General features: G+C 37.1%; 1 protein-coding gene across 2 annotated transcripts in view; it reads right to left on the reverse strand.

Moving 5' to 3' along the window:
* Positions 1 to 3,242: 3,242 nt before the first annotated feature.
* Positions 3,243 to 27,007, reverse strand: part of USO1 (USO1 vesicle transport factor) — a 91,525-nt gene continuing 67,760 nt past the window's right edge. The window contains exons 13-25 of one of the 2 annotated variants that reach the window (XM_028848502.2): positions 23,916 to 24,127; positions 22,444 to 22,464; positions 18,103 to 18,213; positions 17,363 to 17,481; positions 17,025 to 17,206; positions 16,628 to 16,749; positions 13,601 to 13,739; positions 12,563 to 12,726; positions 11,279 to 11,365; positions 7,852 to 7,950; positions 6,366 to 6,473; positions 4,944 to 5,159; positions 3,243 to 4,250 (exon numbers count right to left, since the gene is read on the reverse strand). In XM_028848502.2, the coding sequence (XP_028704335.1) occupies positions 4,161 to 4,250; positions 4,944 to 5,159; positions 6,366 to 6,473; positions 7,852 to 7,950; positions 11,279 to 11,365; positions 12,563 to 12,726; positions 13,601 to 13,739; positions 16,628 to 16,749; positions 17,025 to 17,206; positions 17,363 to 17,481; positions 18,103 to 18,213; positions 22,444 to 22,464; positions 23,916 to 24,127 (1,670 nt within the window). In that variant the 3' untranslated portion in view covers positions 3,243 to 4,160. The remainder of the gene's footprint in view (positions 4,251 to 4,943; positions 5,160 to 6,365; positions 6,474 to 7,851; positions 7,951 to 11,278; positions 11,366 to 12,562; positions 12,727 to 13,600; positions 13,740 to 16,627; positions 16,750 to 17,024; positions 17,207 to 17,362; positions 17,482 to 18,102; positions 18,214 to 22,443; positions 22,465 to 23,915; positions 24,128 to 27,007) is intronic. The other variant, XM_028848504.2, reaches the window with a different exon arrangement.

A 27,007-nucleotide genomic window follows, 5' to 3' on the forward strand; every position in this document is an offset into this window, starting at 1 on the left:
ACTTATGATCTCTTTCTTCTGGTATTCATGCCTTCGTGTGATGCCCTATCCTGACTGTGGGTAGGACCTGACTGGCTTCTAACCAATAGAATATGGCAAAAGTGATAGGCAATCTCTCCCACGATTGTGTTACATCACATGGCAGGGTGATGGATGTCACCCTGTGATCACATTACATTGTATGAGACTCAGTCTTGCTAGCTTCATGAAGCAAGTGAGCATGTTGAGGAAGCCCATTAGGCAAAGAACTAGGGGTTCTAGGGCCATTAGTAGCTGAAGGCCCACTTCAGTCAACAGCCAGCAAAAAACTGAAGCCCTCAGTTGTACAGCTATAAGAAAATGAATTTTGCTAACAACCTCAGTGAGTTTGTGGAGCAGATTCTCTCCTAGTTGGATCTACAGATGAGTACACAACCTGGCTGATACCTTGATTGTGGCCTGTGACCAAGAGTGACATGACATACCACCTTCTGAAGTGCTGAAGGAAAAAAAAAACTTTTGCTATAGAATAGTAAATCCAGTGAAAATATCCCTCAGACATGAAGGGAAAATACTTTCCAAGACAAACAAAAGCTGAGGGATTTAATCAACACCAGACCTGTCCTACAAGAAATGCTAAAAGGAGTACTTCAGTCAGAAAGAAAAGGATGTTCATGAGCAGTAAGTAACCACCTGAAGGTTAACAGAAAAACACAGAATATTATAACACTGTAATTGTGGTGTATAAACCACTCTTATTCTAAGTAGGAAGACTAAATGATGAACCCATCAAAAATAATAACTATAACTTTCCAAGACATAGACAGTACAGTAAGATATAAACAGTAAGTTAAAAAGTGGGGGGAGGGCTGGGTGTGGTGGCTCACGCCTGTAATCCCAGCACTTTGGGAGGCCGAGGCGGGTGGATCACCTGAGGTCAGGAGTTTGAGACCAGACTGGCCAACATGGAGAAACCCTGTCTCTACTAAAAATACAAAAATTAGCCGGACAGGGTGGCGGGCACCCATAGTCCCAGCTACTCGGGGAGGCTGGGTAGGAAAATCACTTGAACCCAGGAGGCGGAAGTTGCAGTGAGCTGAGAATGCCTCACTGCACTCCAGCCTGGGTAACAGAGCAAGACTCTGTCTCAAAATAAAATAAAATAAAAAGTTGGGGGAAACAAAGTAAAGGTGTAGAATTTTTATTGGATTTATTCTTGTGTGTTTACACTCAGAATGTAAGTTATATGAGGAAAGGGACTTTGTCTTTTTCACCGTTATATTCCCAATGCCTATAGCTAAATGATTTAATACATTTTGCTGTACCAGTGAATATCACTAGTTCTGATGAGCATCACGACACCCTTAACTGGTTGTAAGGAAACTATGAAACATAAGGGGTTTGCTTTTTCTGTTAGCATAATTTTGGACCAGTAACTCAACCCATAAAAATGTGGGCTGTCGCTTTACCTCTTTTAGTAACTTTGGGTAATTAGTCTTTTCTTTTGGGGGTGCTAGAGGTATAAACTACACTTGAATAAGTTTCAAATCATAAGGACAAACGTGGTTTCATGCTTTATGATTATTGCTCCACTACTGTAGCCCTTGCTACACGGACGCTGCCTTTAATGAGAGGGCTGACCCAGAGGAAAGATATGTGCAAAAGCAAAGTGAGAAAGGAGAAAGCAGAATTTATGTTATCTGTCATGTCTGTTTGGAATGCTGTAACAAAATACCATAGATCAGGTGGCTTATAAACAAGAGAAATTTACGTATCCCATTCTGGAGGTTGGGAAGTCCAAGATCAAGGCATTGGCAGATTTGCTGTCTGGTGAAGGCCCACTTCCTCATAGACAGCCATCTTCTCACTCTACTTTCACATGGTGGAAGTGCAAGGTGCCTCTTCAGGGCCTCTTTCATAAGGGCACTAATCCCATTATTGAGACCTCTGTCCCCAAGACCCTATCATCTTCCAAGGGCTCCATTTCCCAATACCAACACCTTAGGGGTAAGAATCTTATCTACTGTACTAAGGACTCCGAACAGTTGGCACCTGCCATAGCTCACTGTGGTGAAGATGGAGAATGGTGGGAGCATGGGGTGTGAGAGACCAGTTTAGGAGGCTCTAGAAGCAATCCAGGCAAAAAATTACAGCTGGAGTTAGGAAGATGTCCCTTTTGGCTCTGGGCTGAACTGTGCAGCTATGAGGCCTCCTGTCTTCCCTACTCCAAGCCATCTTGAGTGACTGGGTTCGGCACAGCAGCACTGATTCTGCTGATGTTTCTTAATGAAGATCTTTGGTACTTTGTATTTACAAATTCTCACTCCTGATCCATTTTTCTTTAACCGTACATTAGCTTGAAAGGTAGTCATTAACTCATGGTTCATTATGTGGTGTCAACTTTAGGAAGACCTCCCCTATCTGAGCTGGTCTGGTGATAGTAATGTAGTTCTTTTTCTGATGGCAATAGTGGTGGAATGTGGGCACAGTGCAGCATTCACGTGTGCTCTGTAACATACAGCTGTCTCCTTCATCAAGACAGTGATATTCCTTCTCTTTCAAAAGTTTGTGTCCTATAATCCCAGCACTTTGGGAGATATCCCAAAGGCAGATGAATATGTTATTTTCTAGCCCAGGTTATCTTGTCTTTAAGTAAACCCACTTCTTTAACAGGAACTCATTGCCAAGAACTCCAGTGCTGAATTTAAAAACATCCAAACCCTTTTCCAACCTCTTCTACTTCTGTACTTCAAACTAACCCCCTCCAATCTTAGGGAATCATAATCATTGGTTTTAAAGAAGATTGTTTTTAACATTCAGTTATACTTGTGTACCCCTAATAAGAGGAGTTGCCTCATCATTCTCACTGGCCTTTTATTATGAATAAAATACTTTTAAGATGTAAAAAAAGCCGGGCGTGGTGGCTCAAGCTTGTAATCCCAGCACTTTGGGAGGCTGAGACGGGCGGATCACGAGGTCAGATTGAGACCATCTTGGCTAACACGGTGAAACCCCATCTCTACTAAAAAACACAAAAAAAACTAGCCGGGTGAGATGGCGGGCGCCTGTAGTCCCAGCTACTTGGGAGGCTGAGGCAGGAGAATGGCGTAAACCCAGGAGGCGGAGCTTGCAGTGAGCTGAGATCCAGCCACTGCACTCCAGCCTGGGCCACAGAGCGAGACTCCGTCTCAAAAAAAAAAAAAAAAAAAAAAAAAAAAAAAAAAAAAAAAAAGATGTAAAAAAAAGGGAACCATGACCAAGGATTAAGTGAATGTATCTATTTTTATTATGAAACATTAAATTTTGACACATTGCCTCATTTACTTTTTTAAAATCTATTATCTGACTTACACCTATTCAGCAAAAATGCCAATAAATTATATAAATCATAGTTTGGGTCTTTTTAAAACTAGGAACATAATATGTTTTATGATAAACAATAATACTAAATCTGAGTTGTATGAACTGTTAACTTGAAATTTGTTTTAGATGTTTAGCTTAAAACAAAAAGAAAACCAATCACATTAATACACTGTTGCAAAAGTTTCTCCTGAACGCCCTCCACATCACTGTGTGTCAGCATCCTTCGGCTTCTTCACTGAGGTACGGAATGCAGCCATATGTAGGTGTCAAGGCACTCATTCTAAGCTCTCCTATCCTGCACATCTTAGCAATCACATTAGATGGAGGGCTGATGATATACACTAATTCCCAGCCCAGGCTATCTTGCTTTTAAATAAACTAATTTATTTAAAAGAAAATCATCAACTAAGGACTCAAACACTGAATTCAGAAATAATAATTCCAATTCAATACACATTCAATCAAATGTGTTAGTACTTAAAAGTCACAGATTTTGCAAAGTAAACAACCAATGAACTAAGGCAAATAGCATTGCCACCACATGCCTTAAAATGGTGTATTTTTGGTGTCTGAAGCTCTTTGCAAATTATATTTTGGGACAGTTCAGATGGATTTAAATAAAAGATGTATGTTCTACATAAATTTAGTTTTAAGGTTTTCAACATGGGTGGCAACATTACAAAAATATATCAATAGTCTTAATAGTGAATGTTTTCCACCTGGTTTCTAAATCTTTATTTTCCGTGGAGGTAAACCAAAGTTTAGATTCCATCTTCGGAGTTATGATATAATCTCTATCGTTCCTAGAGATTTTAAAGCTAGATATGATCTAGGTCCTTGCCAGGATCTTCACTTTCATCATCCTCATCTTCTTGGTCTCCAGATTCAAGTTCATCCTCTTCTTCAACCTAGAGGAAAAAGATGTATTTAATATTGTGAAAATCTGTTTATGTCACATTCAACATTTAACAATATATATTATTGATAATTTTTTTTTTTTTTTGAGACGGAGTTTTGCTCTTGTCACCCAGGCTGGAGTGCAATGGTGCGACCTCGGCTCACTGCAATGTCTGCCTGCCGGGTTCAAGTGATTCTCCTGTCTCAGCCTCCCAAAGTGCTGGGATTACAGGTGTGAGCACCACGCCCGGACAAATTTTGTATTCTAGTAACTACATTAGAATATAAGCCATCTGATTTCTTTGATTTGATGCCGAAGGCTGTCATTTCTAATATGAATGAGACATATCAGTTAACTTTGCTGATAAATGGCTACACCTCTTTACACACATATCTGAACCAAACATGGCAAAAGATAATGACACACGTGGGTGACAACAGTCTTGTTACCAATCAAATGAATTCACTTTCTAGGCTTAAGGTCCAAAAGAAAATAGTGTGTAAGTACTGAAAACTGAACCTAATCTGTGTATTAAGTAAATTCAATGAAAATAGTGAAAACAGTACAGATGGTACCATATTCATGAACCTACATATCCATTCCTATAATATAGGCACAACTTTTCCATGCTACATTAAAAATCTTTTAAATGCATTACACTAAAACATAATACAAATCATTTTTGGAGACATTTTAATCTTACTGGATGACCAAGATCCTTGAGTTTATTCTTCAATGACAGTATTTTCTGATCTTGATCGGCCAAGAGCACCAAGAGATCATCCTGTTCTTTTTTAGAATCTGTAATTTCCAACTCTAGTTTGTCTTTCTCAGTTTGTAAAATGGCAATGGTACTATTAGATGAATCCAGCTGCTCTTTAATGGCAGTTCTTTCCTCAGACAGAGCTTTAATTTCATTCTAGGAAAAGAAAGGTGAAAGGCAGGAATCTAAAATTAGCACTCACTTTCTTAGAGTTTTTAACAAATAGTTTCTTTCTATGACAAATCACTGTACTTATTCAACCTAAGGAATTTAGGGATGGAGGTTAAGGGTATAGGAGGTTTAACACACACAGTAACATGAATTTGTTAGACTGTTCATCTAAAATGGTTATTGCCAAAAAACAGTTGAACATCCAAAAAATAGTTTTAGTTAGCTATTCCTCAAAAAACCTTTAAGAGACTTAAAAAAAAGTATTACCATTTCAGATAATCAGAGGAGTAAACAGAAATACAAAGCATTTTATAGCACAAGTCTGATTAGCACCAGAATTTTAGAACTTGAAGCTCAAGTTAAAAAAATTTTTTTAATCCCAATTTCAAGCATACAATTAAATGAAAAGAAAATAGCTTCAAATAAAAATCTATGGTTTAAAAATAATTTGGCCACAATCCAAAAAGCACAATTATACATTATTTTCCTTAATGTGACCTCATTCCTTTCTTCATGTTACTTATTCTGATGTCTCTTTCACACAATAATATGCTGACAGGACTTAATGTTCCTGTGTTCCACAGCTTATGGAAAATCTACATGTGGCTTGTGTATTAGCTACATTTGTGCTCCTTGTTTTGTTATTGTGATTAGATATTGATCTTAAAAAGAAAACACAGGCTGGGCGTGGTGGCTCATGCCTGTAATCTCAGCACTTTGGGAGGCTGAGGTGGGTGGATCACCTGAGGTCAAGAGTTTGCGACCAGCCTGGCCAACATGGCGAATCCTCGTCTCTACTAAAAGTACAAAAATTAGCTGGGCGTGGTGGCCGGTGCCTGAAATCCCAGCTACTGAGGAGGCGGAGGCAGGAGAATCGCTTGAACCTGGAAGGCAGAGGTTGTGGTGAGCCAAGATCGTGCCACTGCACTCCAGTCTGGTGACAGAGCGAGACTCCCTCTCAAACAAACAAACAAACAAACAAAAACAAACAACAACAAAAAAAACCACCTGAAACAAAAAAATCTTCATTTGTGTCATCTTAAATCATCAATATAGGAGTGAAAATGTTGTGAGATAAAATTGCACATCATTAGCTTTCTTCATAAATCTAAGAATTTGAAAGATACATAACATTTCCTAGAGTTCATTTCATATTATATACAGTAAATAAAAGTTGCACCAAAAACAAACCTTTAACTCTTTAGTCTCTTGTAATAATGCTGACAGTCTTCCTTCTACATCAGTAGTTTTGGTGGCTATTACAGTCTCGGTCTCTCCTTGCACCTCAACTGATTTTGCCTGAAATTAGAAATGGAAAAAAGATGTCTCTTAAACATTACAATCAACATGAACTCCCAAAGTGCTTATTTAATTTTTTTGCCTTTTGATATTTTACTTTCAATAACAGAAAATATAATTCCTCATGTATTTATGTGCAACAAAGTGCTCTCCGCTGTCAGACGAGCTGTTCCCACATGGAAGAGCATCAAATCTCATAAGAGTACGAGGAAGGCTGGGCTAAGGTGCCTCAAGGTAATTAAGCCCAGAAAAGTAATCAGCAAGGCAGCTCTAATGTAACTGTAACCCAGCATTTAATAAACAGATTATTTTTCAAAGCTTTTCCTTCATAAATTTCCTATAAGTCCATACTATTATCCTAGATAGGTAGATAAATGTAGCCAAATATCATTATTAGTGAAAAGCAAATCTTTTCTCAAGTGCTAGAGAAGGCACTCCTGAATAACAGTTCTTCAGTCTTTCCTTGTCTTTTTTTCTAAAATACTAGGAAGTGGGGTGTTGACACAACAAATATCTAAAAATGTGGAAATAGCTTTGGAACTGTGTAATGAGTAGAGGCTTTAAGAATTTTTGAGGTGCATGGTAGACAAAGCCTATATCACCTTGATGAGACTGTTGGTAGAGATATGGATTAAGTGATTCTGGTGGAGCTCAGAAAGAAAAGAACGGAGTTGGAGAGAAGCTTCATGGTCATAGTGAGAAGAAGAATGCTGGCAGAAATATGAATGTTAAAGGTGCTTTTGGTGAGGTCTCAGATGAAAACTAGGAACACGTTACTGGGAATTAGAGGAAAGGCAACCCTTGTTATAAAGTGGCAAATAACTTAGCCAAATAGCGTTGCAATATTTTGTGGAAAGCAGAACTTTGTAAATAATGAATTTGGATATTTTGCTGAGGTTTCCAAGCAAAGTGTTGGAGTGCAGCCTGGTTTCTCCTTGTTGCTTAAAGTAAAATGTGAGAGAAGAGAGAGAAATTGAAGAAGGAATTGCTAAGCAAAAAAGAATCAGAATTAGAAGATTTGGAAAATTGTCAGTTTACCTGTATTGCAAAAGTATGAGAAAGCATGTTCTGGAGAAAACAATAAGGGTTTTTGAATATTTTATGACAGCAGAAAAACTGCCAGCTTGGACTGAAGGGACAGAAATAGAATGTGATACCAGCAAAATAAACTACTAAGTACTTGAATAAACTAATCTGGTGACTGACTATAAAAGGATTGCCACCATGAATATAAAGCCTATGTTACTAAACACCGGCTAGTAAGTAATCTAAAGAGAAGATGCTATCTGATGAGCTTGCTTCTTTTTCATTGTGGCTAAGAAATAATACATCAACCTTGTTTTTATTACCTTCCAGAGGAAAACCAGAAAATACTTACAAACACTTCTGTTTTCTGTAACAGTTCCTGCTTTTCTGTCTGTAGTTTGGTGATCTCCACAGATTGTGAGTTTAACTGAGACTTTAAAGTTGCCAGTTCCTAAGAGACAAAAATAGTTGAGTCATAACATTAAATGGTATTAATTTCATCAAGGAAATATTTACAGAGACATTTAAAAAATGATTTACAACTTCCTAGTCTTAAAATCTAACTCTAAAAAACTATTCTTGAACTTTGGGTTCAAGATGGAAAATTCAACACATTCATTTACCTCTGCTCCCTCCTGAACCCCCATGCCACAAAAAAAAAAAAAAAAAAAAAAAAAAAATCATAAAGAGAGGAAGGGAGGGGAGAAGGAATAAAGAAAGGAAGGATGGGAGGGAGAGAGGAAGACACCTACACAAACAAAAACATATATTGCTCTCTTCTATAAGAGAGCAATATAATTGGGGAATTTGAGAAAGCCAGTAACAGTGGTATTAACTCAGCACACCTGAGAAAGCTGAAAGCTAGGATGACCACTGAGAAAGTTAAGATAGTACCTGACTTACAATGAATGCATTAACTACCAGAAAGGTTGGGAACTGGTATCATTAGATACCTCTGGAAGTACAGATAAAAATGAGGTTAAAAACTGCACGGCTGGTTAAAAGACTATTTAAGAAATAGATAATCAGATCCCTGTCTCAATCTTAGGTATCAGGCAACCGTTCCTCCTTTCCTGGATGAAGACTTGAGGTTTATTATGTGGCTGGACAAAACAGGACATCTTTAGGGACCACCAAACATAGATGAAAGCAGTAGTACTATAATGAAAACCAGGGTATTAATTGAAAGTTTTTATTAATGTTGAATTTCCAAACTTCTCACCCTCTCCTCCCTCCAAAAAAGTATAGGAAAAGAAAGGCAATTATAAAAATGGCTCTCAGCAGGAGTGATTTCTCCCCATATCCCCCAATCTCCGAGGACATCTGGTAATGTCTGGAGACACTGATAAGTGGTGGGACAATGGCAAGTTAAAGGCTCTTTTCTTTTGGTTCTCTTTAAAATTTCTATCATGTACCTTTATGGCTTTTCTAATTTAATTATTATTATTATTTTTTTTTTTGAGACGGAGTCTCGCTCTGTCGCCCAGGCTGGAGTGCAGTGGCGCGATCTCGGCTCACTGCAAGCTCCGCCTCCCGGGTTCACGCCATTCTCCTGCCTCAGCCTCCCGAGTAGCTGGGACTACAGGCGCCCACAACCGCGCCCGGCTAATTTTTTGTATTTTTAGTAGAGACGGGGTTTCACCGTGGTCTCGATCTCCTGACCTTGTGATCCGCCCACCTCGGCCTCCCAAAGTGCTGGGATTACAGGCGTGAGCCACCGCGCCCGGCCAATTTAATTATTTTGTTTAGTTATTAAAATGAGTTATAGTTTTCTGTATACAGTATTTTACTATATATTATAAAAAACACAACTGTCCCTTAAAAAATACATACTTTTTTTAACAATCTAAAGTTTATAAAAGTAAGTAAACTGGAGAAAGTAAAATAAAAGGCAATTTGCTTTTTATAAAAATATTAAAGTTTCACTGGGAAACATAATTAAATAGCTTATTTTTACTTAGGATTTACAAACTAAGGCTATGTATTAGTAACTTAATTCCCTTTAATTTTAATACAGTTCTAGTATAGGTAGACTTAATAAAACCAAAAGAGCATATTAACCTTCCCACACAAATAAAACATTGTGAACAAATATTGGAGACCTGAAAATCCTCAATGATAAGTGATTCTTTTTTTCAACAAAGGTCAGATATTTAGAATCTACTCTGAGGTACATGGTCATTATCAAAATAAGACAAAATTTCTCTATGTTCAGTCATTTCTCTTTCAAAGCAGCCATGTCAGTGGACTAGGGCCAGTTGATTAGTGGAGGGAGAAGGAAGTCAGTCAGTCCTAGGTTAGTAAGGATGGTCACTTTTTTAGTATTGCTTGGATTAAAAAAAAAAAAAAGTATGCATTTCTTGGCCAGGCGCAGTGGCTCATGCTTGTAATCCCAGCACTTTGGGAGGCCAAGGCGGGTGGACTGCCTGAGGTCTGGAGTTCGAGACCAGCCTGGCCAACATGATGAAATCCTGTCTCTACTAAAAATACAAAAAATTAGCCAGATGCAGTGGCAGGCGCCCGTAATCCCAGCTACTTAGGAGGCTGAGACAGGAGAATCACTTGAACCTGAGAGGCGGAGGTTATAGTGAGTCGAGATGGTGCCACTGCACTCCAGCCTGGGCAACAAGAGCAAAACACCATCTCAAAAAAAAAAAAAAGCAGCATGCATTTCTTTTATAATAAGAAAGAAAGGAGAGAAAGAAGAAAAGAGAGAGAAGAAAAGAGGAGGAAAGAAAAAAAAACCCAGAACCTGTTTGGGGATAATATACTCTAGAGTTTTCTTCTAATTGCTACATTATTTAATTGTAAGTGTACACAGTTCATTTCTCTTTTTTGATTCTTTTCTTGACCAATACGTTTAAATTTTTTCATTGGATAAAGGTAAATCTGAATGATCTAGTTTAACAGGAATTTATAAATACTATAAGCAAGTAGAAAACAGTTTAATTTGCTTTTCTAGATGTTATAAATTACCGCAGAAAAAGTTTATTTTCCTTTATTTTTTTTATTTTTTTTGAGACGGAGTCTCGCTTTGTCGCCCAGGCTGGAGTGCAGTGGCCGGATCTCAGCTCACTGCAAGCTCCGCCTCCCAGGTTTACGCCATTCTCCTGCCTCAGCCTCCCGAGTAGCTGGGACTACAGGCGCCCACCACCTCGCCCGGCTAGTTTTTTTTTTGTATTTTTAGTAGAGACGGGGTTTCACCATATTAGCCAGGATGGTCTCGATCTCCTGACCTCGTGATCCGCCCGTCTCGGCCTCCCAAAGTGCTGGGATTACAGGCTTGAGCCACCGCGCCCGGCCTGTAGTTTATTTTACTTTTTAGCTGGAGTCATTTAATTGAGATATACATAAGTTTACCTTTTGTTTTTCTCGTTTTCAATTCTAAAATTCAGTATTTTTTAGACAAAACAGTTAAAAAAACCCATACATTTAGTTAAGCAATTATCATAGTATATGAAAATTAGGCATAAGATTTTACATTTTCATATTTGCAAGTCATAAATTTAAATTTTTTGTTGTTAGTTCACTGATAATCTATAAATAACACGGGTGAGATGCGGAGATTTTTTAAAAAGAATATCTCTGAAAAAAACACAAAAAAAGCAAAGTACCATTATCATATAAATAGAAATAGCTTCTGGATTTTCAAATGGTTGTCTTAACTTAAATTTTACTTACATCTGCTAATACAGTTCTAGATTTGTGAAACTACAGGGCTGTTATTCTATTATAATTAAAATACGACAAAGTAGAATTGGATCAAAGTGGAAAATTACCTGTTTTAATTCTGCAACTTGTTCAGAATCTCTAGCTGAAACTATTGCTGAAGACTGTTCATTTGTGCCAGATGTTTGGGAAGATTTCTACAAATAGCACAAAAATAAACTATAAAATATACGCGGTATAAAAAGATGAGAAAAAACAAAACAGAACTGTACACATATAAACTATATCATACGTGTGCTTACCAAAAAATTCATATCAACATTTTAATTTTTATGCCCAAGATACAAATTCAACACAGCACATATTGTCTACAACTTTTTAATGGCTAAAAATCCATTTGTAGGCCAGGTGCGGTGGCTCACACCTGTAATCCCAGCATTTTGGAAGGCCGAGGCGGGCGGATCACGTGAGGTCAGGAGTTCAAGACCAGCCTGGGCAACACAGTGAAACCCTGTCTCTACTAAAATACAAAAAATTATCCGGGTGTGGTGGCGTGCGCCTATAATCCCAGCTACTCGGGAGGCTGAGGCAGGAGAACTGCTAGAACCCAGGAGGTGGAGGTTGCAGTGAGCAGAGATTGTGCCACTGTGCTCCAGCCTGGGCAACAGAGTGAGACTCTGTCTCTAAAGAAAAAAAAACAAAAAAAAAATTTGTAATTTATTAAATCTAAGCATTTACCTTTGTTCATATGGAGAAAGAGCATAAAAGCAGACATTTATTAAATAATTTCTATGTATTAGAAAGTATTTTACTTAAATCTCACAACAATGAACTAGACATTACCACTACCATTTTATAGATCAGGAAACAAGTTAACAAGAGGTTAACTAAATTGCTTAAATTCAATGGAAGCATGGAAGCTTAAACAGTTTGACTCCAAAGCTCATCCTGTAAAATCTTTTTTTTTTTTTTTTTGAGATGGAAAATCTCCCTCTTGTTGCCCAGGCTGGGGTGCAGTGGGGTGATCTCAGCTCACTGCAACCTCTACCTCCCGGGTTCACACGATTCTCCTGCCTCAGCCTCCCGAGTAGCTGGGACTACAGGTGCCTGCCAGCATGCCTGGCTAATTTTTGTATTTTTAGTAGAGACAGGGTTTTGCCATATTGGCCAGGCTAGTCTCGAACTCCTGACCTCAGGTGATCCACCCACCTCGGCCTCCCAAAGTGCTGGGATTACAGGCGTGAGGCACTGTGCCCAGCTCATCCTGTAAAATCTTAACATATGATATTCTGGCTTAAGAGATCCAAGGAAAAAAAAGAAAGAAAGAAAGAAAAAGGCAGTATAATGAGAACCACTCTTGAACTCTTATTTTAAATTTTTAAACATTTACTTACCAAATTTTCAATCACAGAGTCCTTTTCAGTTAGCTTGCTCTGTAGAAGTTCCTGATTATTTTTTAATTCTTCTATCTCTTCTCGCAATCTACCAATTTCTTCTGGTTGAACGCCATTCATCTGAGCCCCCTCACTGTAAGAACCTTGATGCTGATTGTCTTTTCCTGTTAGACAGACATAACATTTTAAAAGCCAATGGGAAACTTAAGCTTTTCATTTTTGAACTAGAAGATTCAAATATATAATTTTCTTAATTCAATTACTTTGGCAGCACTTTTGCAATCACATTTCATCTTTGCAGAATGGTATATTGATAAAAATAGCGAACTGATAATATATTTTCTGGATTCTGGGAGAAAAAACAGCACAGCCTTGTGTGGCCTGCATGGCCTGGTGATCTATGATTAAGAATTACAGTAATTTTAATTCCACTTCTGTCAACTGAATATGAGAAAATAAAATCCCTTTAAAAAATCTTCACAAGCACTGTAGGATAATACTATTTATAAGCAGTGGAGCTCTTGCCATTTTCCAGGCACAACTTAAATTTTTCATTTATTATTTCATTTAGTTCTCAAACGTTATTACTATCTCCATTTTGCAGAAGAGGAAACTGAAAGATTACATCAGTCATTCTTAATCAGCTATACGTTAGAATCACCCGGTGGGCTTGTACTAGTTACTGATCCCTGGACCTAACTCCAGATTAATTAAATCAGAAACACTATTGTGGTATCAGCATCGGTATTTAAAAAAAAAAAAAAAAAGCATCTCAGGAGATTCTAATATACAGCCATGGATGAGAATCAATCGGCCAGATAAACACGTAGCAAGAAGCTTGGACTTCAATCTCCAAAGGTCCAGTCTTAACTACTCTTAACTATCATGCTATTTTGCTTTAAACTCCAATTTACATTTTTTGTCACCATGATTAAGGTTAGAAGAAGACTAGTCCACAAAAATAATCTTTTACTTTGTCTAGCTCTTGAGGAAAGAATGACCTAGGTGCTATCACTGTGATGGCTCAGCTACATTTACCTAGCTGTATTTTAAGAAGATTATACTGGTCTTTGTGCTGCTGGATCTGAGATACTTGCTGTGTGACTGCCGTCTGGAGCTGTTCATTTTGACATTTTAATGTGGAAACCTGCTGCTTTAATTCCTCAAGTTGCAGATCCTGTAGAACAAAACATAATTCATGTGTTTTAAATTCATACTAGTTAGCATTAAGAAGGTGAACACTTTTAAAAATTAGAGGTCACATTTTGGGAGAGTATGCTAAAGTGCTCAACACTTCCAAAATGATTCAAAAATTAAGCAACTTGGTGTGTTAATATATCCATCAAGGCCAATTAACATGCAGTAGAACTACAAGATTTCAAGGAAGTCTCCACTGATAAACACCATGGCACAGCCTGCAATTATAGTGGGAAATACAATGAAAAAACTCCATTTTTGGTCACAAAACCATTTAAAAATTTACATCAAACTAAGAAATTTAGCATATGTATCTATACATATGCATCTATATTATTTTCAATATTAAAAGACAATGAGAAATACAGGAAATTGATAAAAGAGCTTCCAGCTTTTACCATCATAATAAAACTATAGTTGGAATTTGACGTCCTTTTATTTTCTTTTTTTTTTTGAGACGGAGTTTTGCTCTTATCGCCCAGGCTGGAGTGCAGTGGCGCGATCCAGCTCACTGCAACCTCCGCCTCTTGGGTTCAAGCAATTCTCCTGCCTCAGCCTCCTGAGTAGCTGGGATTACAGGCGCCCGCCACCACGCCCAGCTTATGTTTTTGTATTTTTAGTCGAGACGGGGTTTCATCATGTTGGCCAGGCTGGTCTCAAACTCCTGACCTCAGGTGATTCACCAGTCTCAGCCTCCCAAAGTGCTGGGATTACAGGCGTGAGCCACCGTGCCCGGCCGGAATTTGATGTATTTCTTTATTTTCTTCTAATTTTTCCCCAATCCATGGTTTAAAATTTGTCATAATCCGTCAATATATAATTATGTAGCCTTTAATTTACTTAACATTCTATCATAATTTCCCCATATTGCTACACAGTCTTCAAAACATAATGTTTAATCCTCACTAATTAAGTAGATGCAATACAATTTATATTCAATGTTTTTGATGCTAAGGTTGCATTCCATTTATCTTTTCTTTCTTTTTTTTTTTGAGACAGAGTGTTGCTCTTGTTGCCCAGGGTGGAATGCAATGGTGTGATCTCAGCTCACTGCAACCTCTGCCTCCCAGGTTCAAGCGATTCTCCTACCTCAGCCTCCCAAGTAGCTGGGATTACAGGCATGTGTCACCATGCCCAGCTAATTTTTTGTATTTTTACTAAAGACGGGGTTTCTCCATTGTTGGTCAGACTGGTCTCGAACTCTCGACCTCAGGTAATCCGCCCACCTCAGCCTCCCAAAGTGCTGGGATTACCAGCATGAGGCACTGTGCTTAGCCACTGCACTCCAGCCTGGGCAATAAGAATGAAAATCTGTCTCAAAAAAAAAAAAAAAAAGAAAAATGGAAAGCAACCTTAGCGTCAAAAACACTAAATATAAATTGTATTGCATCTATTTAACATTGCTTTCCATTTTTCAAAGTGACAAATTTCATTACAATAAATATTTTAGTCCATATAATTGTTTCCTGAATTTTGGAGAATTTCCTCAGGATGAATTATCAAATGTCATTCAAAGGATATAAACATTTTATAGTTCTAGATGCTTGTGGTCTAATACCAAACAGCATTTTAAATGGTAAGAATATTTAAAAAGAACATTTCTAAAGGAGTTATTAGAGTAATTGTGTCAATCATTCTTTTCTTTCGCCAAATCAACTGTATTTGCAGCCCCAAGTATAGACTCTGTATCACATTCCAGCAATTTGTTTTTCATTACTTGCATTGTGTTGCATTCATTTTTCACTATTCCAAAGATATTATTACATTTTACCAACTGGAAATGACTCCATCTTTGTACCCAGGTATAGATGAAAAATCCTAATAACCATGAGTAGTTTGATGATTCAAATTTTACCATTCTAAGATTACAATTTATTGATTTACTTTTAAACTGAAAAGCTTAGAATGAATGCTAAATATACCACAACATTTTCATTCCTTCTAAACTTTTAATCTCAGTAGGCTGGGCGTGGTGGCTCATGCCTATAATCCCAGCACCTTGGAAGGCTGAGGCGAGCCGATCTCCTGAGGTTGGGAGATCAACACCAGCCAACACGGTGAAACCTCATCTCTACTAAAAATATAAAATTAGGTGGCATGGTGGCACACGTCTATAATCCCAGCTACTTGTGAGGCTGAGGCAAGAGAACTGCTTGAACCTGGGAGGCGGAGGTTGCAGTGAGTTGAGATTGCACCACTGCACTCCTGCCTGGGCGACAAGAGCAAGACTCTGTCTAAACAAAAAATAAACTAATCTCAGTAATGTAGATTGTGAGGAAGAAAATAAGATATAAACAGTTGTCAATTTAAAGGGTTCTATGTATGCCTTTATTGCCACACCTGCCATAAACTGTGCACAATTAGTAGACAGGTGTGGACAGCAGTAGAGGGAAGGGGATAAATCTGTCCCACAGGGTCTGCCACTACTGTACTTTTTTATGACACTGGAATTTTAACAACATTAATAACCTCATTTTTCAGCACTTTCTAGAATTCCAATCAAGGTAAATATCATAAGAAATTAAATGAGAGTAAAAGTCAAGAAAACATTTTGAAGGAATGTTATGAAAGGTTTAGGGTACTCAACACAATGCAAGTAATGAAAGTTCACTGGTATCCTGGAAAGAAAATGTCAACTGATGATTCTGCAAATGTAGTTTCATCTTTATCCACTCATCATTATCTAATAAATCAGCTGCATAGTGCTTAGCACATATTAAGCACTCTGTTGAATACTCAGATGCTTTGAAAAATAATGAGTTTTGCTTTCTATATCCTCTTTCATTTGAAATGCCAGAAAGAAATTCTTCCTGAAAGCAGAAAGTGCCTATGGTAATCAGAGGGTCTATACAATTCATCAGTACTTACTTGCTCTCGAATCATATTTTTGTAGTGAGTCACAATATTGTCATGCTGTTCTAATGTTTTTTTCACCTCTTCTTCTTTTTTATCTTCTTCACTGGACTTATAAATAGCCTTAGTTATAACACCTATAAAAGAAAGCTTATTTAAAATTTGTTTTAAATGTTTTAAATACTATTTTACTATTAAGACTTAGTAGAAACATGTAACCTAACTCCATGATAGGTAAGAATCTTTTCAATCTTACTGAAAGCCAAATGTCCTTCAATGGGCTACAGATCAAGAGCTAGGAAAAAAATATACCTTTAGAGTTATTATATAACCTGCATGCATCCAGAATATACATGTACAATATAAACATAATTACTTTCCATCAAATATCAATATAAATCTTCAGTCTTACCTTCAAGTTCTTTTACCAGCTTCGTAAACTCATGATCAAATATCATGTATTCTGGACTGGGAAAGTTTGGCTGGGGTTTCTGAGATGCTCTGGAATATAACTCATGTTTGCTAATAAATCCTAGTTTCTCTATGAAATTCTCTTTGCCAATCCTCTTCTCTATTAGTTGTTTTAGTTTCTCTCTACAGAGATAAACATATTGAGATGCTTTAAAAAATAAAATCAAAACAAAACATAAAACTTGATCTACATAATGCTTTGGCAAAAAAAAAAAAAAAAAAAAAGCATCATTATCTATTGATGCCATTAAGAGAGTCATCTTCCAAGGCCTTACTTACTTCTTGTAGCTCTCAAGTGAGTTATCATTGAAATAAATCGAAATGCCCAACAAAAGGGCACATAAGCCTTGGACCAACTGCTCTTCTTCTCCAAGATTTTCTGCAATTTGTCCTGTAAGCTGAAATCTTTGTTAAGGAGGCTAAGGATTGATAATATCTAGTATATTTTGCAATTTGAATTTGACACACATTAATACTTCACATAAGAGTTCCCATAAGAAATTCCACATATAGGCTAGGTACGGTGGCTCATGCCTGTAATCCCAGCACTTTGGGAGGCCAAGGTGAGTGGATCACCTGAGGTCCGGAGCTCGAGACCAGCCTGGCCAACATGGTGAAACCCTGTCTCTACTAAAAATACAAAAATTAGCTGGGTGTGGTTGCACATACCTGTAATCCCAGCTAACTCAGGAGGCTGAGTGAGGCAGAAGAATTGTTTGAACCTGGGAGGCGGAGGTTGCAGTGAGCTGAGAGAGCCACTGCACTCCAGCCTAGGCGACAGAGCAAGACTTTGTCTCGAAAAAAAAAAAAGAAATTCCATATATATTCCAAGCCAGCATAAAACAAACCACACACACACAACTTAAGCATCATTACAACCTTAACAGTTTAAAAAGTTGCAACACAGATATGATAGTGGAGAATTCAAGTATTTTGGGCATAGAGCTACTTCTAATTGAGAAGAAAAACTAAAAAAGATATAAATACTTACATGTACATTACTAAAACATAAAGGATACAAATGGAACATTGGCTGAATTGTGAAGAAAATGTGTTACTGCAATGGGACAATTGCTTAGCCAGGTACAAAGCAACATTAATAATCCAACTCTTGTTTGTATTTTGCTTCCCTGCAACAGATAAATTGGTAGAAATCTTTCCATTCATTTTATATTTTTTAAACTTAAAGTTGCCCTAAGATCCCTTCCATTTGCATGAAAAGAACTTTAACATCTTATAAGAGATGAGCCAGAAATCCAGTTTTAAAAAACTAAACAAGAGAATAAATTCTTGTATGCACCACAGGCTGCACTTCCTAAAATGAACAGAGTGCAGAAATTAGAATTGATCCATGTTCAGAGGCATATACTGGGTTATTTAAAATACCATTACTTTAAAAACCTTGTCTGCTACGGAAAAAAAATTATAGCGTGGAGGCTTTAAAATATCTATTAATCCCAAGACACTTTACAATGAATTTGCCAAGCAAATTTATGATATTTCAGTCAGAAGTTTAAAAACAAGTGCCTGATAAAAGGAAAATTCTACTTCTTTCAAAAAAAAAAAAATAATAAATCAAGAAAAATACAAAAAATAATCCCCTGAATCATTTAGTCAAATTCCATGAGAGAATATATTCTCTAACAATAAATAAACCATACTACAAATTCAGTGATCACACACCAGATAAGAGGAAGATTTAAATTAGCCAAGTGCCCCAAACCATTAACTACTGCCAAGTACAGTTAATACCGAAAACAAGCATATCCAGCAAAATTAGTTTTCAAAATTTTAATACAACACATTTACATCTCCTAGGTAGAATAATCTTAGTTCATAATATTGACAGTGCCATATTTATATTCCTATAACCTGTATCTTCAAAAAAAACTTGTTTGAAATATAATAATGAAAATCAGAATAGTAATGCATCACTTTGGGGAAAGTCTCATAAAATGTACAAAATATAATTCAAAGATCTAGACAAGGAATGAATTTAAAGTAACCATCACTGTGTTCTGAAAAATTTCTACCACCTAGAATATTCTAATTTCGCAAATCTTGATGCCAATATCTTGACTCTTCTATAATCTATTTTTAGGTATATTTAATATTGAATTAAGTTCAAACAGGACCTCTTCAAATGATCTGCCATGTAAGCACTGACACAAATTTAGTTTTTACATGGTGTATTATTTTTACTGTTTCCTTGCCTCTATGTCATTACCATGCCCACAACATAACTTCAAGTCATCCATGTAAATTGGGAAGTTAAAAAACAGTCATTCTCAACCGACCATGTGCCACAGAAAACTTGCAACTACTCAAGTTATAAATGCAAATGTTTTGTTCATCTACTTGGTTATATATAAGTTCATTACTTAGAATAACCATTTGCAGGTACCAAATATACCCACATTGTATATACAAGAGCATACTATCAAATCACTGGCTGATGTAATTAAAAAAAACAGAATAAGATTTAAATCAGAATCTTCTAAAAGTATGGCTTTTGGGATCTAATTGAAGGATAAGAAGAGCAAAGTCAAATATAACCAGTTAAAAGACAGAATAAAACATTCAATTTATTATAGAGACAAAAAAAGATAAAGTACTCAGGAGTGAACCTAATAAAAATGGTATAAAATGTAAACAAGGAAAATTTTAAAACACTCCTAAAGAGCACGAAAGTGGACATAAACCAATATAGAAAGCCACCATGTTCTTAGATAGGAGACTCAACATCACAAAGATATTAATTCTAAGTTAATTTATAAAATTAATGTGCCTGTAATCCCAGCAGTTTGGGAGGCTGAGGCGGGTTGGATCGCCTGAGGTCCGGAGTTCGAGACCAGCCTGAATAACATGGTGAAACCCCGTTTCTACTAAAAATACAAAAATTAGCCAGGAGAGGTGGCAGGCGCCTGTAGTCCCAGCTACTCGGGAGGCTGAGGCAGGAGAATCGCTTGAGCCTGGGAGGTGGAGGTTGCAGTGAGCCGAGATCACAACACTGCACTCCAGTCTTGGCAACAGAGTGAGACTCCAAAAAAAAATTAATTAAATAAGTAATTAAATTAAAAATAATAAATGAATAAAATTAATATGATTCAAATAAAAATTACAAAAAGGTTTTTTTTTTGCTTCTTGAACAAAACAGCATGATTCTGAAGATCATATGAAGAAAGTGAGATTAACTAGGGACACTGTAAAAAAAAAAAAAGAGAGAGAGAGAATAATGGATCATGAACAAGCAGGAATCAAGAGACAGAATACAAAAATCCAGAAAAATGGGCCCATATACAAATGAGAATTTAGTATATGAAAAAGGTAGCATATAACCATCAGTGAGTTACAAATAGACTTAAAAGATTTTGGGACAACTAGATAGCTATTTAGAAAAAGATCAGTGGATCTGTATCTCATAAAGTTTGTTGAGAAAAACAACAAAGAATTAAATGCAAAAAAAGAAACCAGAAAGTATAAGATAAAAAGAGAAGTATAAATTCCTTAAAGTCTTTTCTCGGGGGAGTGGGAACCGAGTCTCACTCTGTCTATCAGACTGGAGTGCAGCAATCATTGCTCACTGCAGCCTTGAACTCCAGAGCTCAGGCAATGCCCCCGCCTCAGCTTCCAAAGTGCTAGTATTACAGGTGTAATACTAGTACCACGCCTGGCCTAGTAAATTCCTTAAAATCTGAACATGGAAACGCCTTTTCTAAGTATGACTTAAAATGCAGAAGCCATAAAATATGTCTGAGAAAAAAAAAAAATCCAAAACAAAACATCAAGGTCAAAAGACAAATGACATACCAGGAAAAAAAAAAAAAAATCTGTAACTCATATTAAAAACAAGGGTTAAGTACATTAATATAAAATGGGCAGAGGATATGAATAAAAGGAAAAGTACACACACCTCTTTCCAGAGCCCCTAGAGTGTGTGAATCATTGAGGAGATTTGAGAAAACAAATGGAGGCTAAAACTCTAATTTGAGAGCATTCTCAGGGGTAATTATAAATCACAGATTTTACAGGATAAAAGAGAACTACAAACAAAATATTTGAAGCTGAGGGCTGGGTGCAGTGTCTCACGCCTGTAATCCAAGCACTTTGGGAGGCCAGGTGGGTGGATCACCTGAGGTCAGGAGTTTGAGACCAGCCTGGCCAACATGGTGAAACCCTGTCTCTACTAAAAATACAAAAATTAGCCGGGCGTGGTGGTGTGCACCTGTAATCCCAACTACTTGGGAGGTTGAGGCAGGAGAATTGCTTGAACCTGAAAGGCAGAGGTTGTGGTGAGCCAAGATCGTGCCATTGCACTCCAGTCTGGGCAACAGAGTGAGACTCTGTCTCAAAAAAAAAAAAAAAAAAGTAAAATAAAAAAAGAAAGAAAAGAGCATGATGGAACTTTCTGGGATTATGAAAATGTTCTACATCTTGTTTTGGGTGGTGTTTACAGAGATACACTCAAACACCAAAAATCATCACATGAAACACAGAAGGTCTGTGCATTTTATGGTATATAAATTAATACCCCCCAAAAAATTACCTTTCAAATGACTGACGTATACTTATAAAACACTTTCCCTGATATAAAATTATTCAGGCTAAAGCTGCAAAATATGTATGTGTGTGTGTAAGTTAATGACACATGTTAAATCATGCTCATACACAAAGACACAATTCATAACAGGACCTCATTTATTACTACCCACATTATTCAACTGAAACCCATGCCCAAACATAGATATTAAGGTACACTCCTTTTCTGCCAAATAGTCACACAAAACAAAACAAACAAAACAAAAATAGCACTTTCCCCGCACACAGCAAAAACTAACCCTCAGTGGTGGCCGTAGCACATGGATTATATTCAGAATAATCCATAATATTTCATTTAAAATATTTCAAATTACAAAATTATACTTACTATTGTACATTTTAAATAATCTAGTATAAAAATAATCACATTCTTTCATATGCTGATTGATTAAAGACAAAATTCTTAATCCTGAATTCTACTTCCTTTGAAATGGCTCAGAGAAAATCAATAGGCAAGCTTGGAGGAAAAAACGCAAAAAACCAAAACCAAGGAAATCCAAAAAGTGCAAGCATCCCCAGAAGAAGCACAAGTATAGATTCAGATTCTCATTCCCACAGTGTTTAGTAACACCAATACAATATCCCATGGAGAAAAACTGGAGAGTCATTTATGATAGAAATAAATTGGCTGACACGCAAAAGTGTTAAGTAGAATGTAACTTCAAACAAGCAGTTAAAAAAAACCAATCAGCAAAACCCAAGACAGAGAAAAAGCTTTGCTGAAAGAGGAAAATGCCTAAGCTTTATCAAGTGATACATACCCGTCTGTCGATCTTATCACCCTGCAAATTATACATTACAAATTATTCAAACATATTACTACTTCAGAAAAGTCTAAATCTGGAAAAACCCCTCAAATACTTTTTCATAGTCTCTCTACAAACTCAAGCCAATAATTTGGGACAGGATAGTTCTAATGATACTTCTTTTATACAATAAAGTTAGAGGATACATTTAGAGGATATATATTTTAGAAGATAAAGGATAATTTTATAGCACTGTGATTACTTAAGAATGGGGAAGACACATCACCATTTTTAGCACTTCTCATCATGCATTCATTGTAATTTCAATGTTAAAGTGAAGTCTGTGGTGATGGTGATTAGACAGATAATTACTGTTTGACTTTTAAAAAAAAAGTTGTCAACAGATAGCAACGTGAGAATGCCAAGTAATAAATAAGTAAAGATATAAAAATTTAGGGTAGTTTTTTAAATCTCTAAGAGATAAGTATTAAGACAAAATAAGCTTTCAATTAAAGTAAGCCAATTTTAAACTTCAACTTCCTTTACACTATAGTTACTTTTTAAGCTTTCATTTATAATTTCTATGGATGGAGCTAATGTTTCTTTAAAAGCTCAAAATAAGGAAAAATTCAACGAGTGTGGCAGAATTAAAAACTAAAGACGGACACAACCACATTATTATGGGGAGTGGGTAGGATAACTACTTGCTAGAGCAGTGTACAGAACAATTTTAGATTTAGTCACGTTTTTACTCTCCCTGAGTGACTTTAAATGTCAATGACTTTAGAGTTTTGCTAAAGCATGAACTTGAACTGTTCAAAAGCAAGGCTGGTACATGTGGGCAAATCATGTAACAGAAAGTGACATTCCTAAATGCCTAGCACCTACACTTCAATAAAGCTTTGTTGTTCTCACTAAGATTCTAAGACACACAAAAATTTTTTGTTATGTTTTCCTACATCTTACTAGGTAAATGATATGCACTGGGGAGTTAAGGATTTAAGAACTCACGAACCTCAAGGGAATATACTGTATAACTATATATACAATGGACCACTGTTCCACTATTTCTAGATGATCAATTGCTTTGGGAAGAGAAAGAGGGAAATACACAGCTATGACTTTACTCTATTCCCTCCCATAAACTAACCTGAATTCAGTTACTGAGAAGAAAGAGAAAAATGACATGCATGAACACTGTGGATAATTTAAAAGCAAGACAAAACCCTCAAAATACCTTTCTGGCCAGAACATGTATTTTCATCATGATGCAGACCTTATAACTATTTAGCAAAACTATTCCTCTAACAGTATTTACTGCTTTTTCTCCACAAAACTGTTTCTGATTATGATGAACTAATAAGCAGAATAAGTCTTCTCTGTCCTTTTCATCTGTATCTTCTAAAGACATCCTTAAATCCTGTATCACTGACATCAAAATGTACAGAACTTTTTCCCCCTTAGAGAAGTTTCATGCAAAACTTTACCTGTGAAAGGATATTGGTGCACTGTTGAAGTAAAGAAACTGGAGGGTTGCCAATACTTGTAGCAAGTTGAACCCTGAGCAACTGTTCTTTCTGGGTGGCATTTTCTTGCAAAGCATGGGCAAGGGCCACAGCAGCACACCAGTTTGAAAGTGAATCAGTAGAAAACAAACCTCCACATAATAACTGGCCAGCTGAAACTGAATTACCTGTTGCTACAAAGATGGCAGGCAGACAATAAAAATATATTAGATTTTTTACGTAAACCAAATTTTAAATCAATTGCTTTCTGTACACATAAAATAGTGTGAAATACCATTAAATATAATCATTAAACATGTGTTAATTAGTAGTATTAAATATACTTTCAGAATGATAAAAATCTGCTTTTCAAAGCAAAATGAACAATGAGAGAAAATTATCTTGGAAGAAAAGTAACAGAACAAAGAAATATAGGTTGAGACTGGGCATGGTGGCTCACGCCTGTAATTCTAGCACTTTGGGAGGCTGAGGTGGGAGGATCCCTTGAGGCCAGGAGTTGGTGGTGCATGCTTGTATTCCCAGCTACTAGGGAGGCTAAGGCCTGAGGATCACTTGAGCCCAGGAGTTTGAGGCTGCAGTGAGCTATGGATCGTGTCACTGCACTCCAACCTGGACAAGGTGAGACCCTATCTTCCAAAAAAAAAAAAGAGAGAGAAAAGAAACATAGGTTGAGTATCCCTTATCCAAAATGCTTGGGATCAGAAGTATTCCATAAAGAAAATGTGGTACATACACACAATGGAGCACTATTCAGCCATACAAAACAAAGAGATCCAGTCATTTACAACAACACAGATGAACCTGGAGATCATTATGTTAAGTGAAAAAAGCCAGGTATGTAAAGACAAACATTTGTTCTCACTCATTTGTGAGAACAAATAAAAATTAGAACTAAATTATTTACCATCAATGGTAGAAGGTAAAATTATTTACCTTTATTTGTGGGATCTAAAAATTTGTGGGAATTCATGGACACAGAGATTGGAAAGATGGTTATCAGAGGCAGGACAGGGTAGTGGGAAGTTAGAGGGAAGGTGGGGATAATGAATACAAAAATATTGTTAGAAAGAATGAATAAGGCTGGGCGTGGTGGCTCACGTCTGTAATCCCAGCACTTTGGGAGGCTGAGGCGGGTGGATCACGAGGTCAGGAGATCGAGGCCATCCTGGCTAACACGGTGAAACCCCATCTCTACTAAAAAATACAAAAAATTAGCAGGCATGGCGGCAGGCGCCTATAGTCTCAGCTACTCTGAAAGCTGAGGCAGGAGGATGGCGTGAACCTGAGAGGCGGAGTTTGCAGTGAGCCAAGATTGCGCCACTGTACTCCAGCCTGGGAAATAGAGGGAGACTCTGTTTCAAACAACAACAACAAAAAGAAATAATGAATGAATAAGATATACCATTTGATTGCACAACAGGGTGACTATAATTTAAAAAAAAGGGTATATTTTATTTTTAATTTTTATTGCAGACAGGGTCTCACTTTGTTTGCCCAGGCTGGAGTGTGATGGTGCGATTTCGGTTCACTGCAGCCTCAGCCTCCCAGGCTCAGGTGATTCTCCCATCTCAGCCTCCCATGTAGCTAGGACTACTGGTGTGTGCCACCATGCCTGGCTAATTTTTTTTTTTTGAGCTGGAGTCTCACTCTGTTGCCCAGGTTGGAGTGCAATGTTGTGATCTCAGTTCACTGCAACCTCCACCTCCCAAGTTCAAGTGATTCTCCTGCATCAGTCTCCCCAGTAGCTGGGATTATAGGCATGTGCCACCATGCCTGGCTAATTTTTGTATTTTTAGCAGAGACGGGTTTTCACCATGTTCGCCAGGCTGGTCTTGAACTCCTGACCTCAGGTGATCCACCCGCCTCGGCCTCCCAAGGTGCTGGGATTACAGGCGTGAGCCACCAGGCCCAGCCTAAATTTTTGTATTTTTAGTAGAGATGGGGCTTCGCTATGTTGCCTGGGCTGGTCTTGAACTCCTAGACTCAAGCAATCTGCCTGGCTTGGCCTCCCAAAGTGCTGGAATTGCAGGTGTAAGCCACCATGCCTGGCTTAAGTATACATTTCAAAATTACTTAATGAGTGCAATTAGATTGTTTGAAACACAAAGGCTAAATGCTTGAAGAAATGTTTAAAAAAAAAAAAAGCATTTCAGATTTCACTTTTGGGATGCTCAACTTGTATTAAAATATTTTTGGCATCAAACTGATGATGGTAACATTCCAAAAACTTACCTTAATTAAAAACAACATTTCTAAAACAAACTTAAGGAAATGCCACATTTTGATCATTCTACTACATCAGGGTCTTATTTTCATTAATGGTCAGTAATTTTTTTACGGTAATAAATTTTTTACCAAATTTTTTTGGTAAATATAATTAAACAGACTTAAATTCTAACAAAAAACTTCAATGTATGTAATTAAAATGAGTTTTATTGATGTTTCCAATTACCTTTATGAAACTGCTCTTAAAGTTTAAAGTTAATAAAGGTAATTATTTCAAAAATTTATCTTAGGTAAGATGAAACATTTAAAGAACCCATAAAAAGGGTAATGACTCTAACCTATAATAGAACAACAGACTGAAAGTTAAATGTGATCTAACAGTAAAATTCATCTTCTTTTTTAAATTTTTATTTTTGAGACAGTCTCTCTCTGTTGCCCAGACTGGAGTGCAGTGGCACAATCTTGGTTCACTGCAACCTCTGCCTCCAGGATTTGAGGGATACTCCTGCCTCAGCCTCCTGAGTAGCTGGGATTACAGGCACCTGCCACCACGCCCAGCTAATTTTTGTATTTTTAGTACAGACGGGGTTTCACCATGTTAGCTAGGCTGGTCTCGAACTCCTGATCTTAGGTGATCCGCCTGCCTTGGCCTCCCACAGTGTTGGGATTACAGGTGTGAGCCACCGCACCCAGCAAAATTCATCTTTAGAATGACAATTATAATTAACAGTAGATTCTGTTTACTGGCATCTATACATGCTAAGTTTTGGAGTGAGTACTTTACGTAATGTAATGCATGTAACTGCATTTATCCTCACAATGTTCCT

This window comes from Macaca mulatta, chromosome 5 (assembly GCF_049350105.2).
Source record: "Macaca mulatta isolate MMU2019108-1 chromosome 5, T2T-MMU8v2.0, whole genome shotgun sequence".
In the NCBI taxonomy this organism is placed as follows: Eukaryota; Metazoa; Chordata; class Mammalia; order Primates; family Cercopithecidae; genus Macaca; species Macaca mulatta.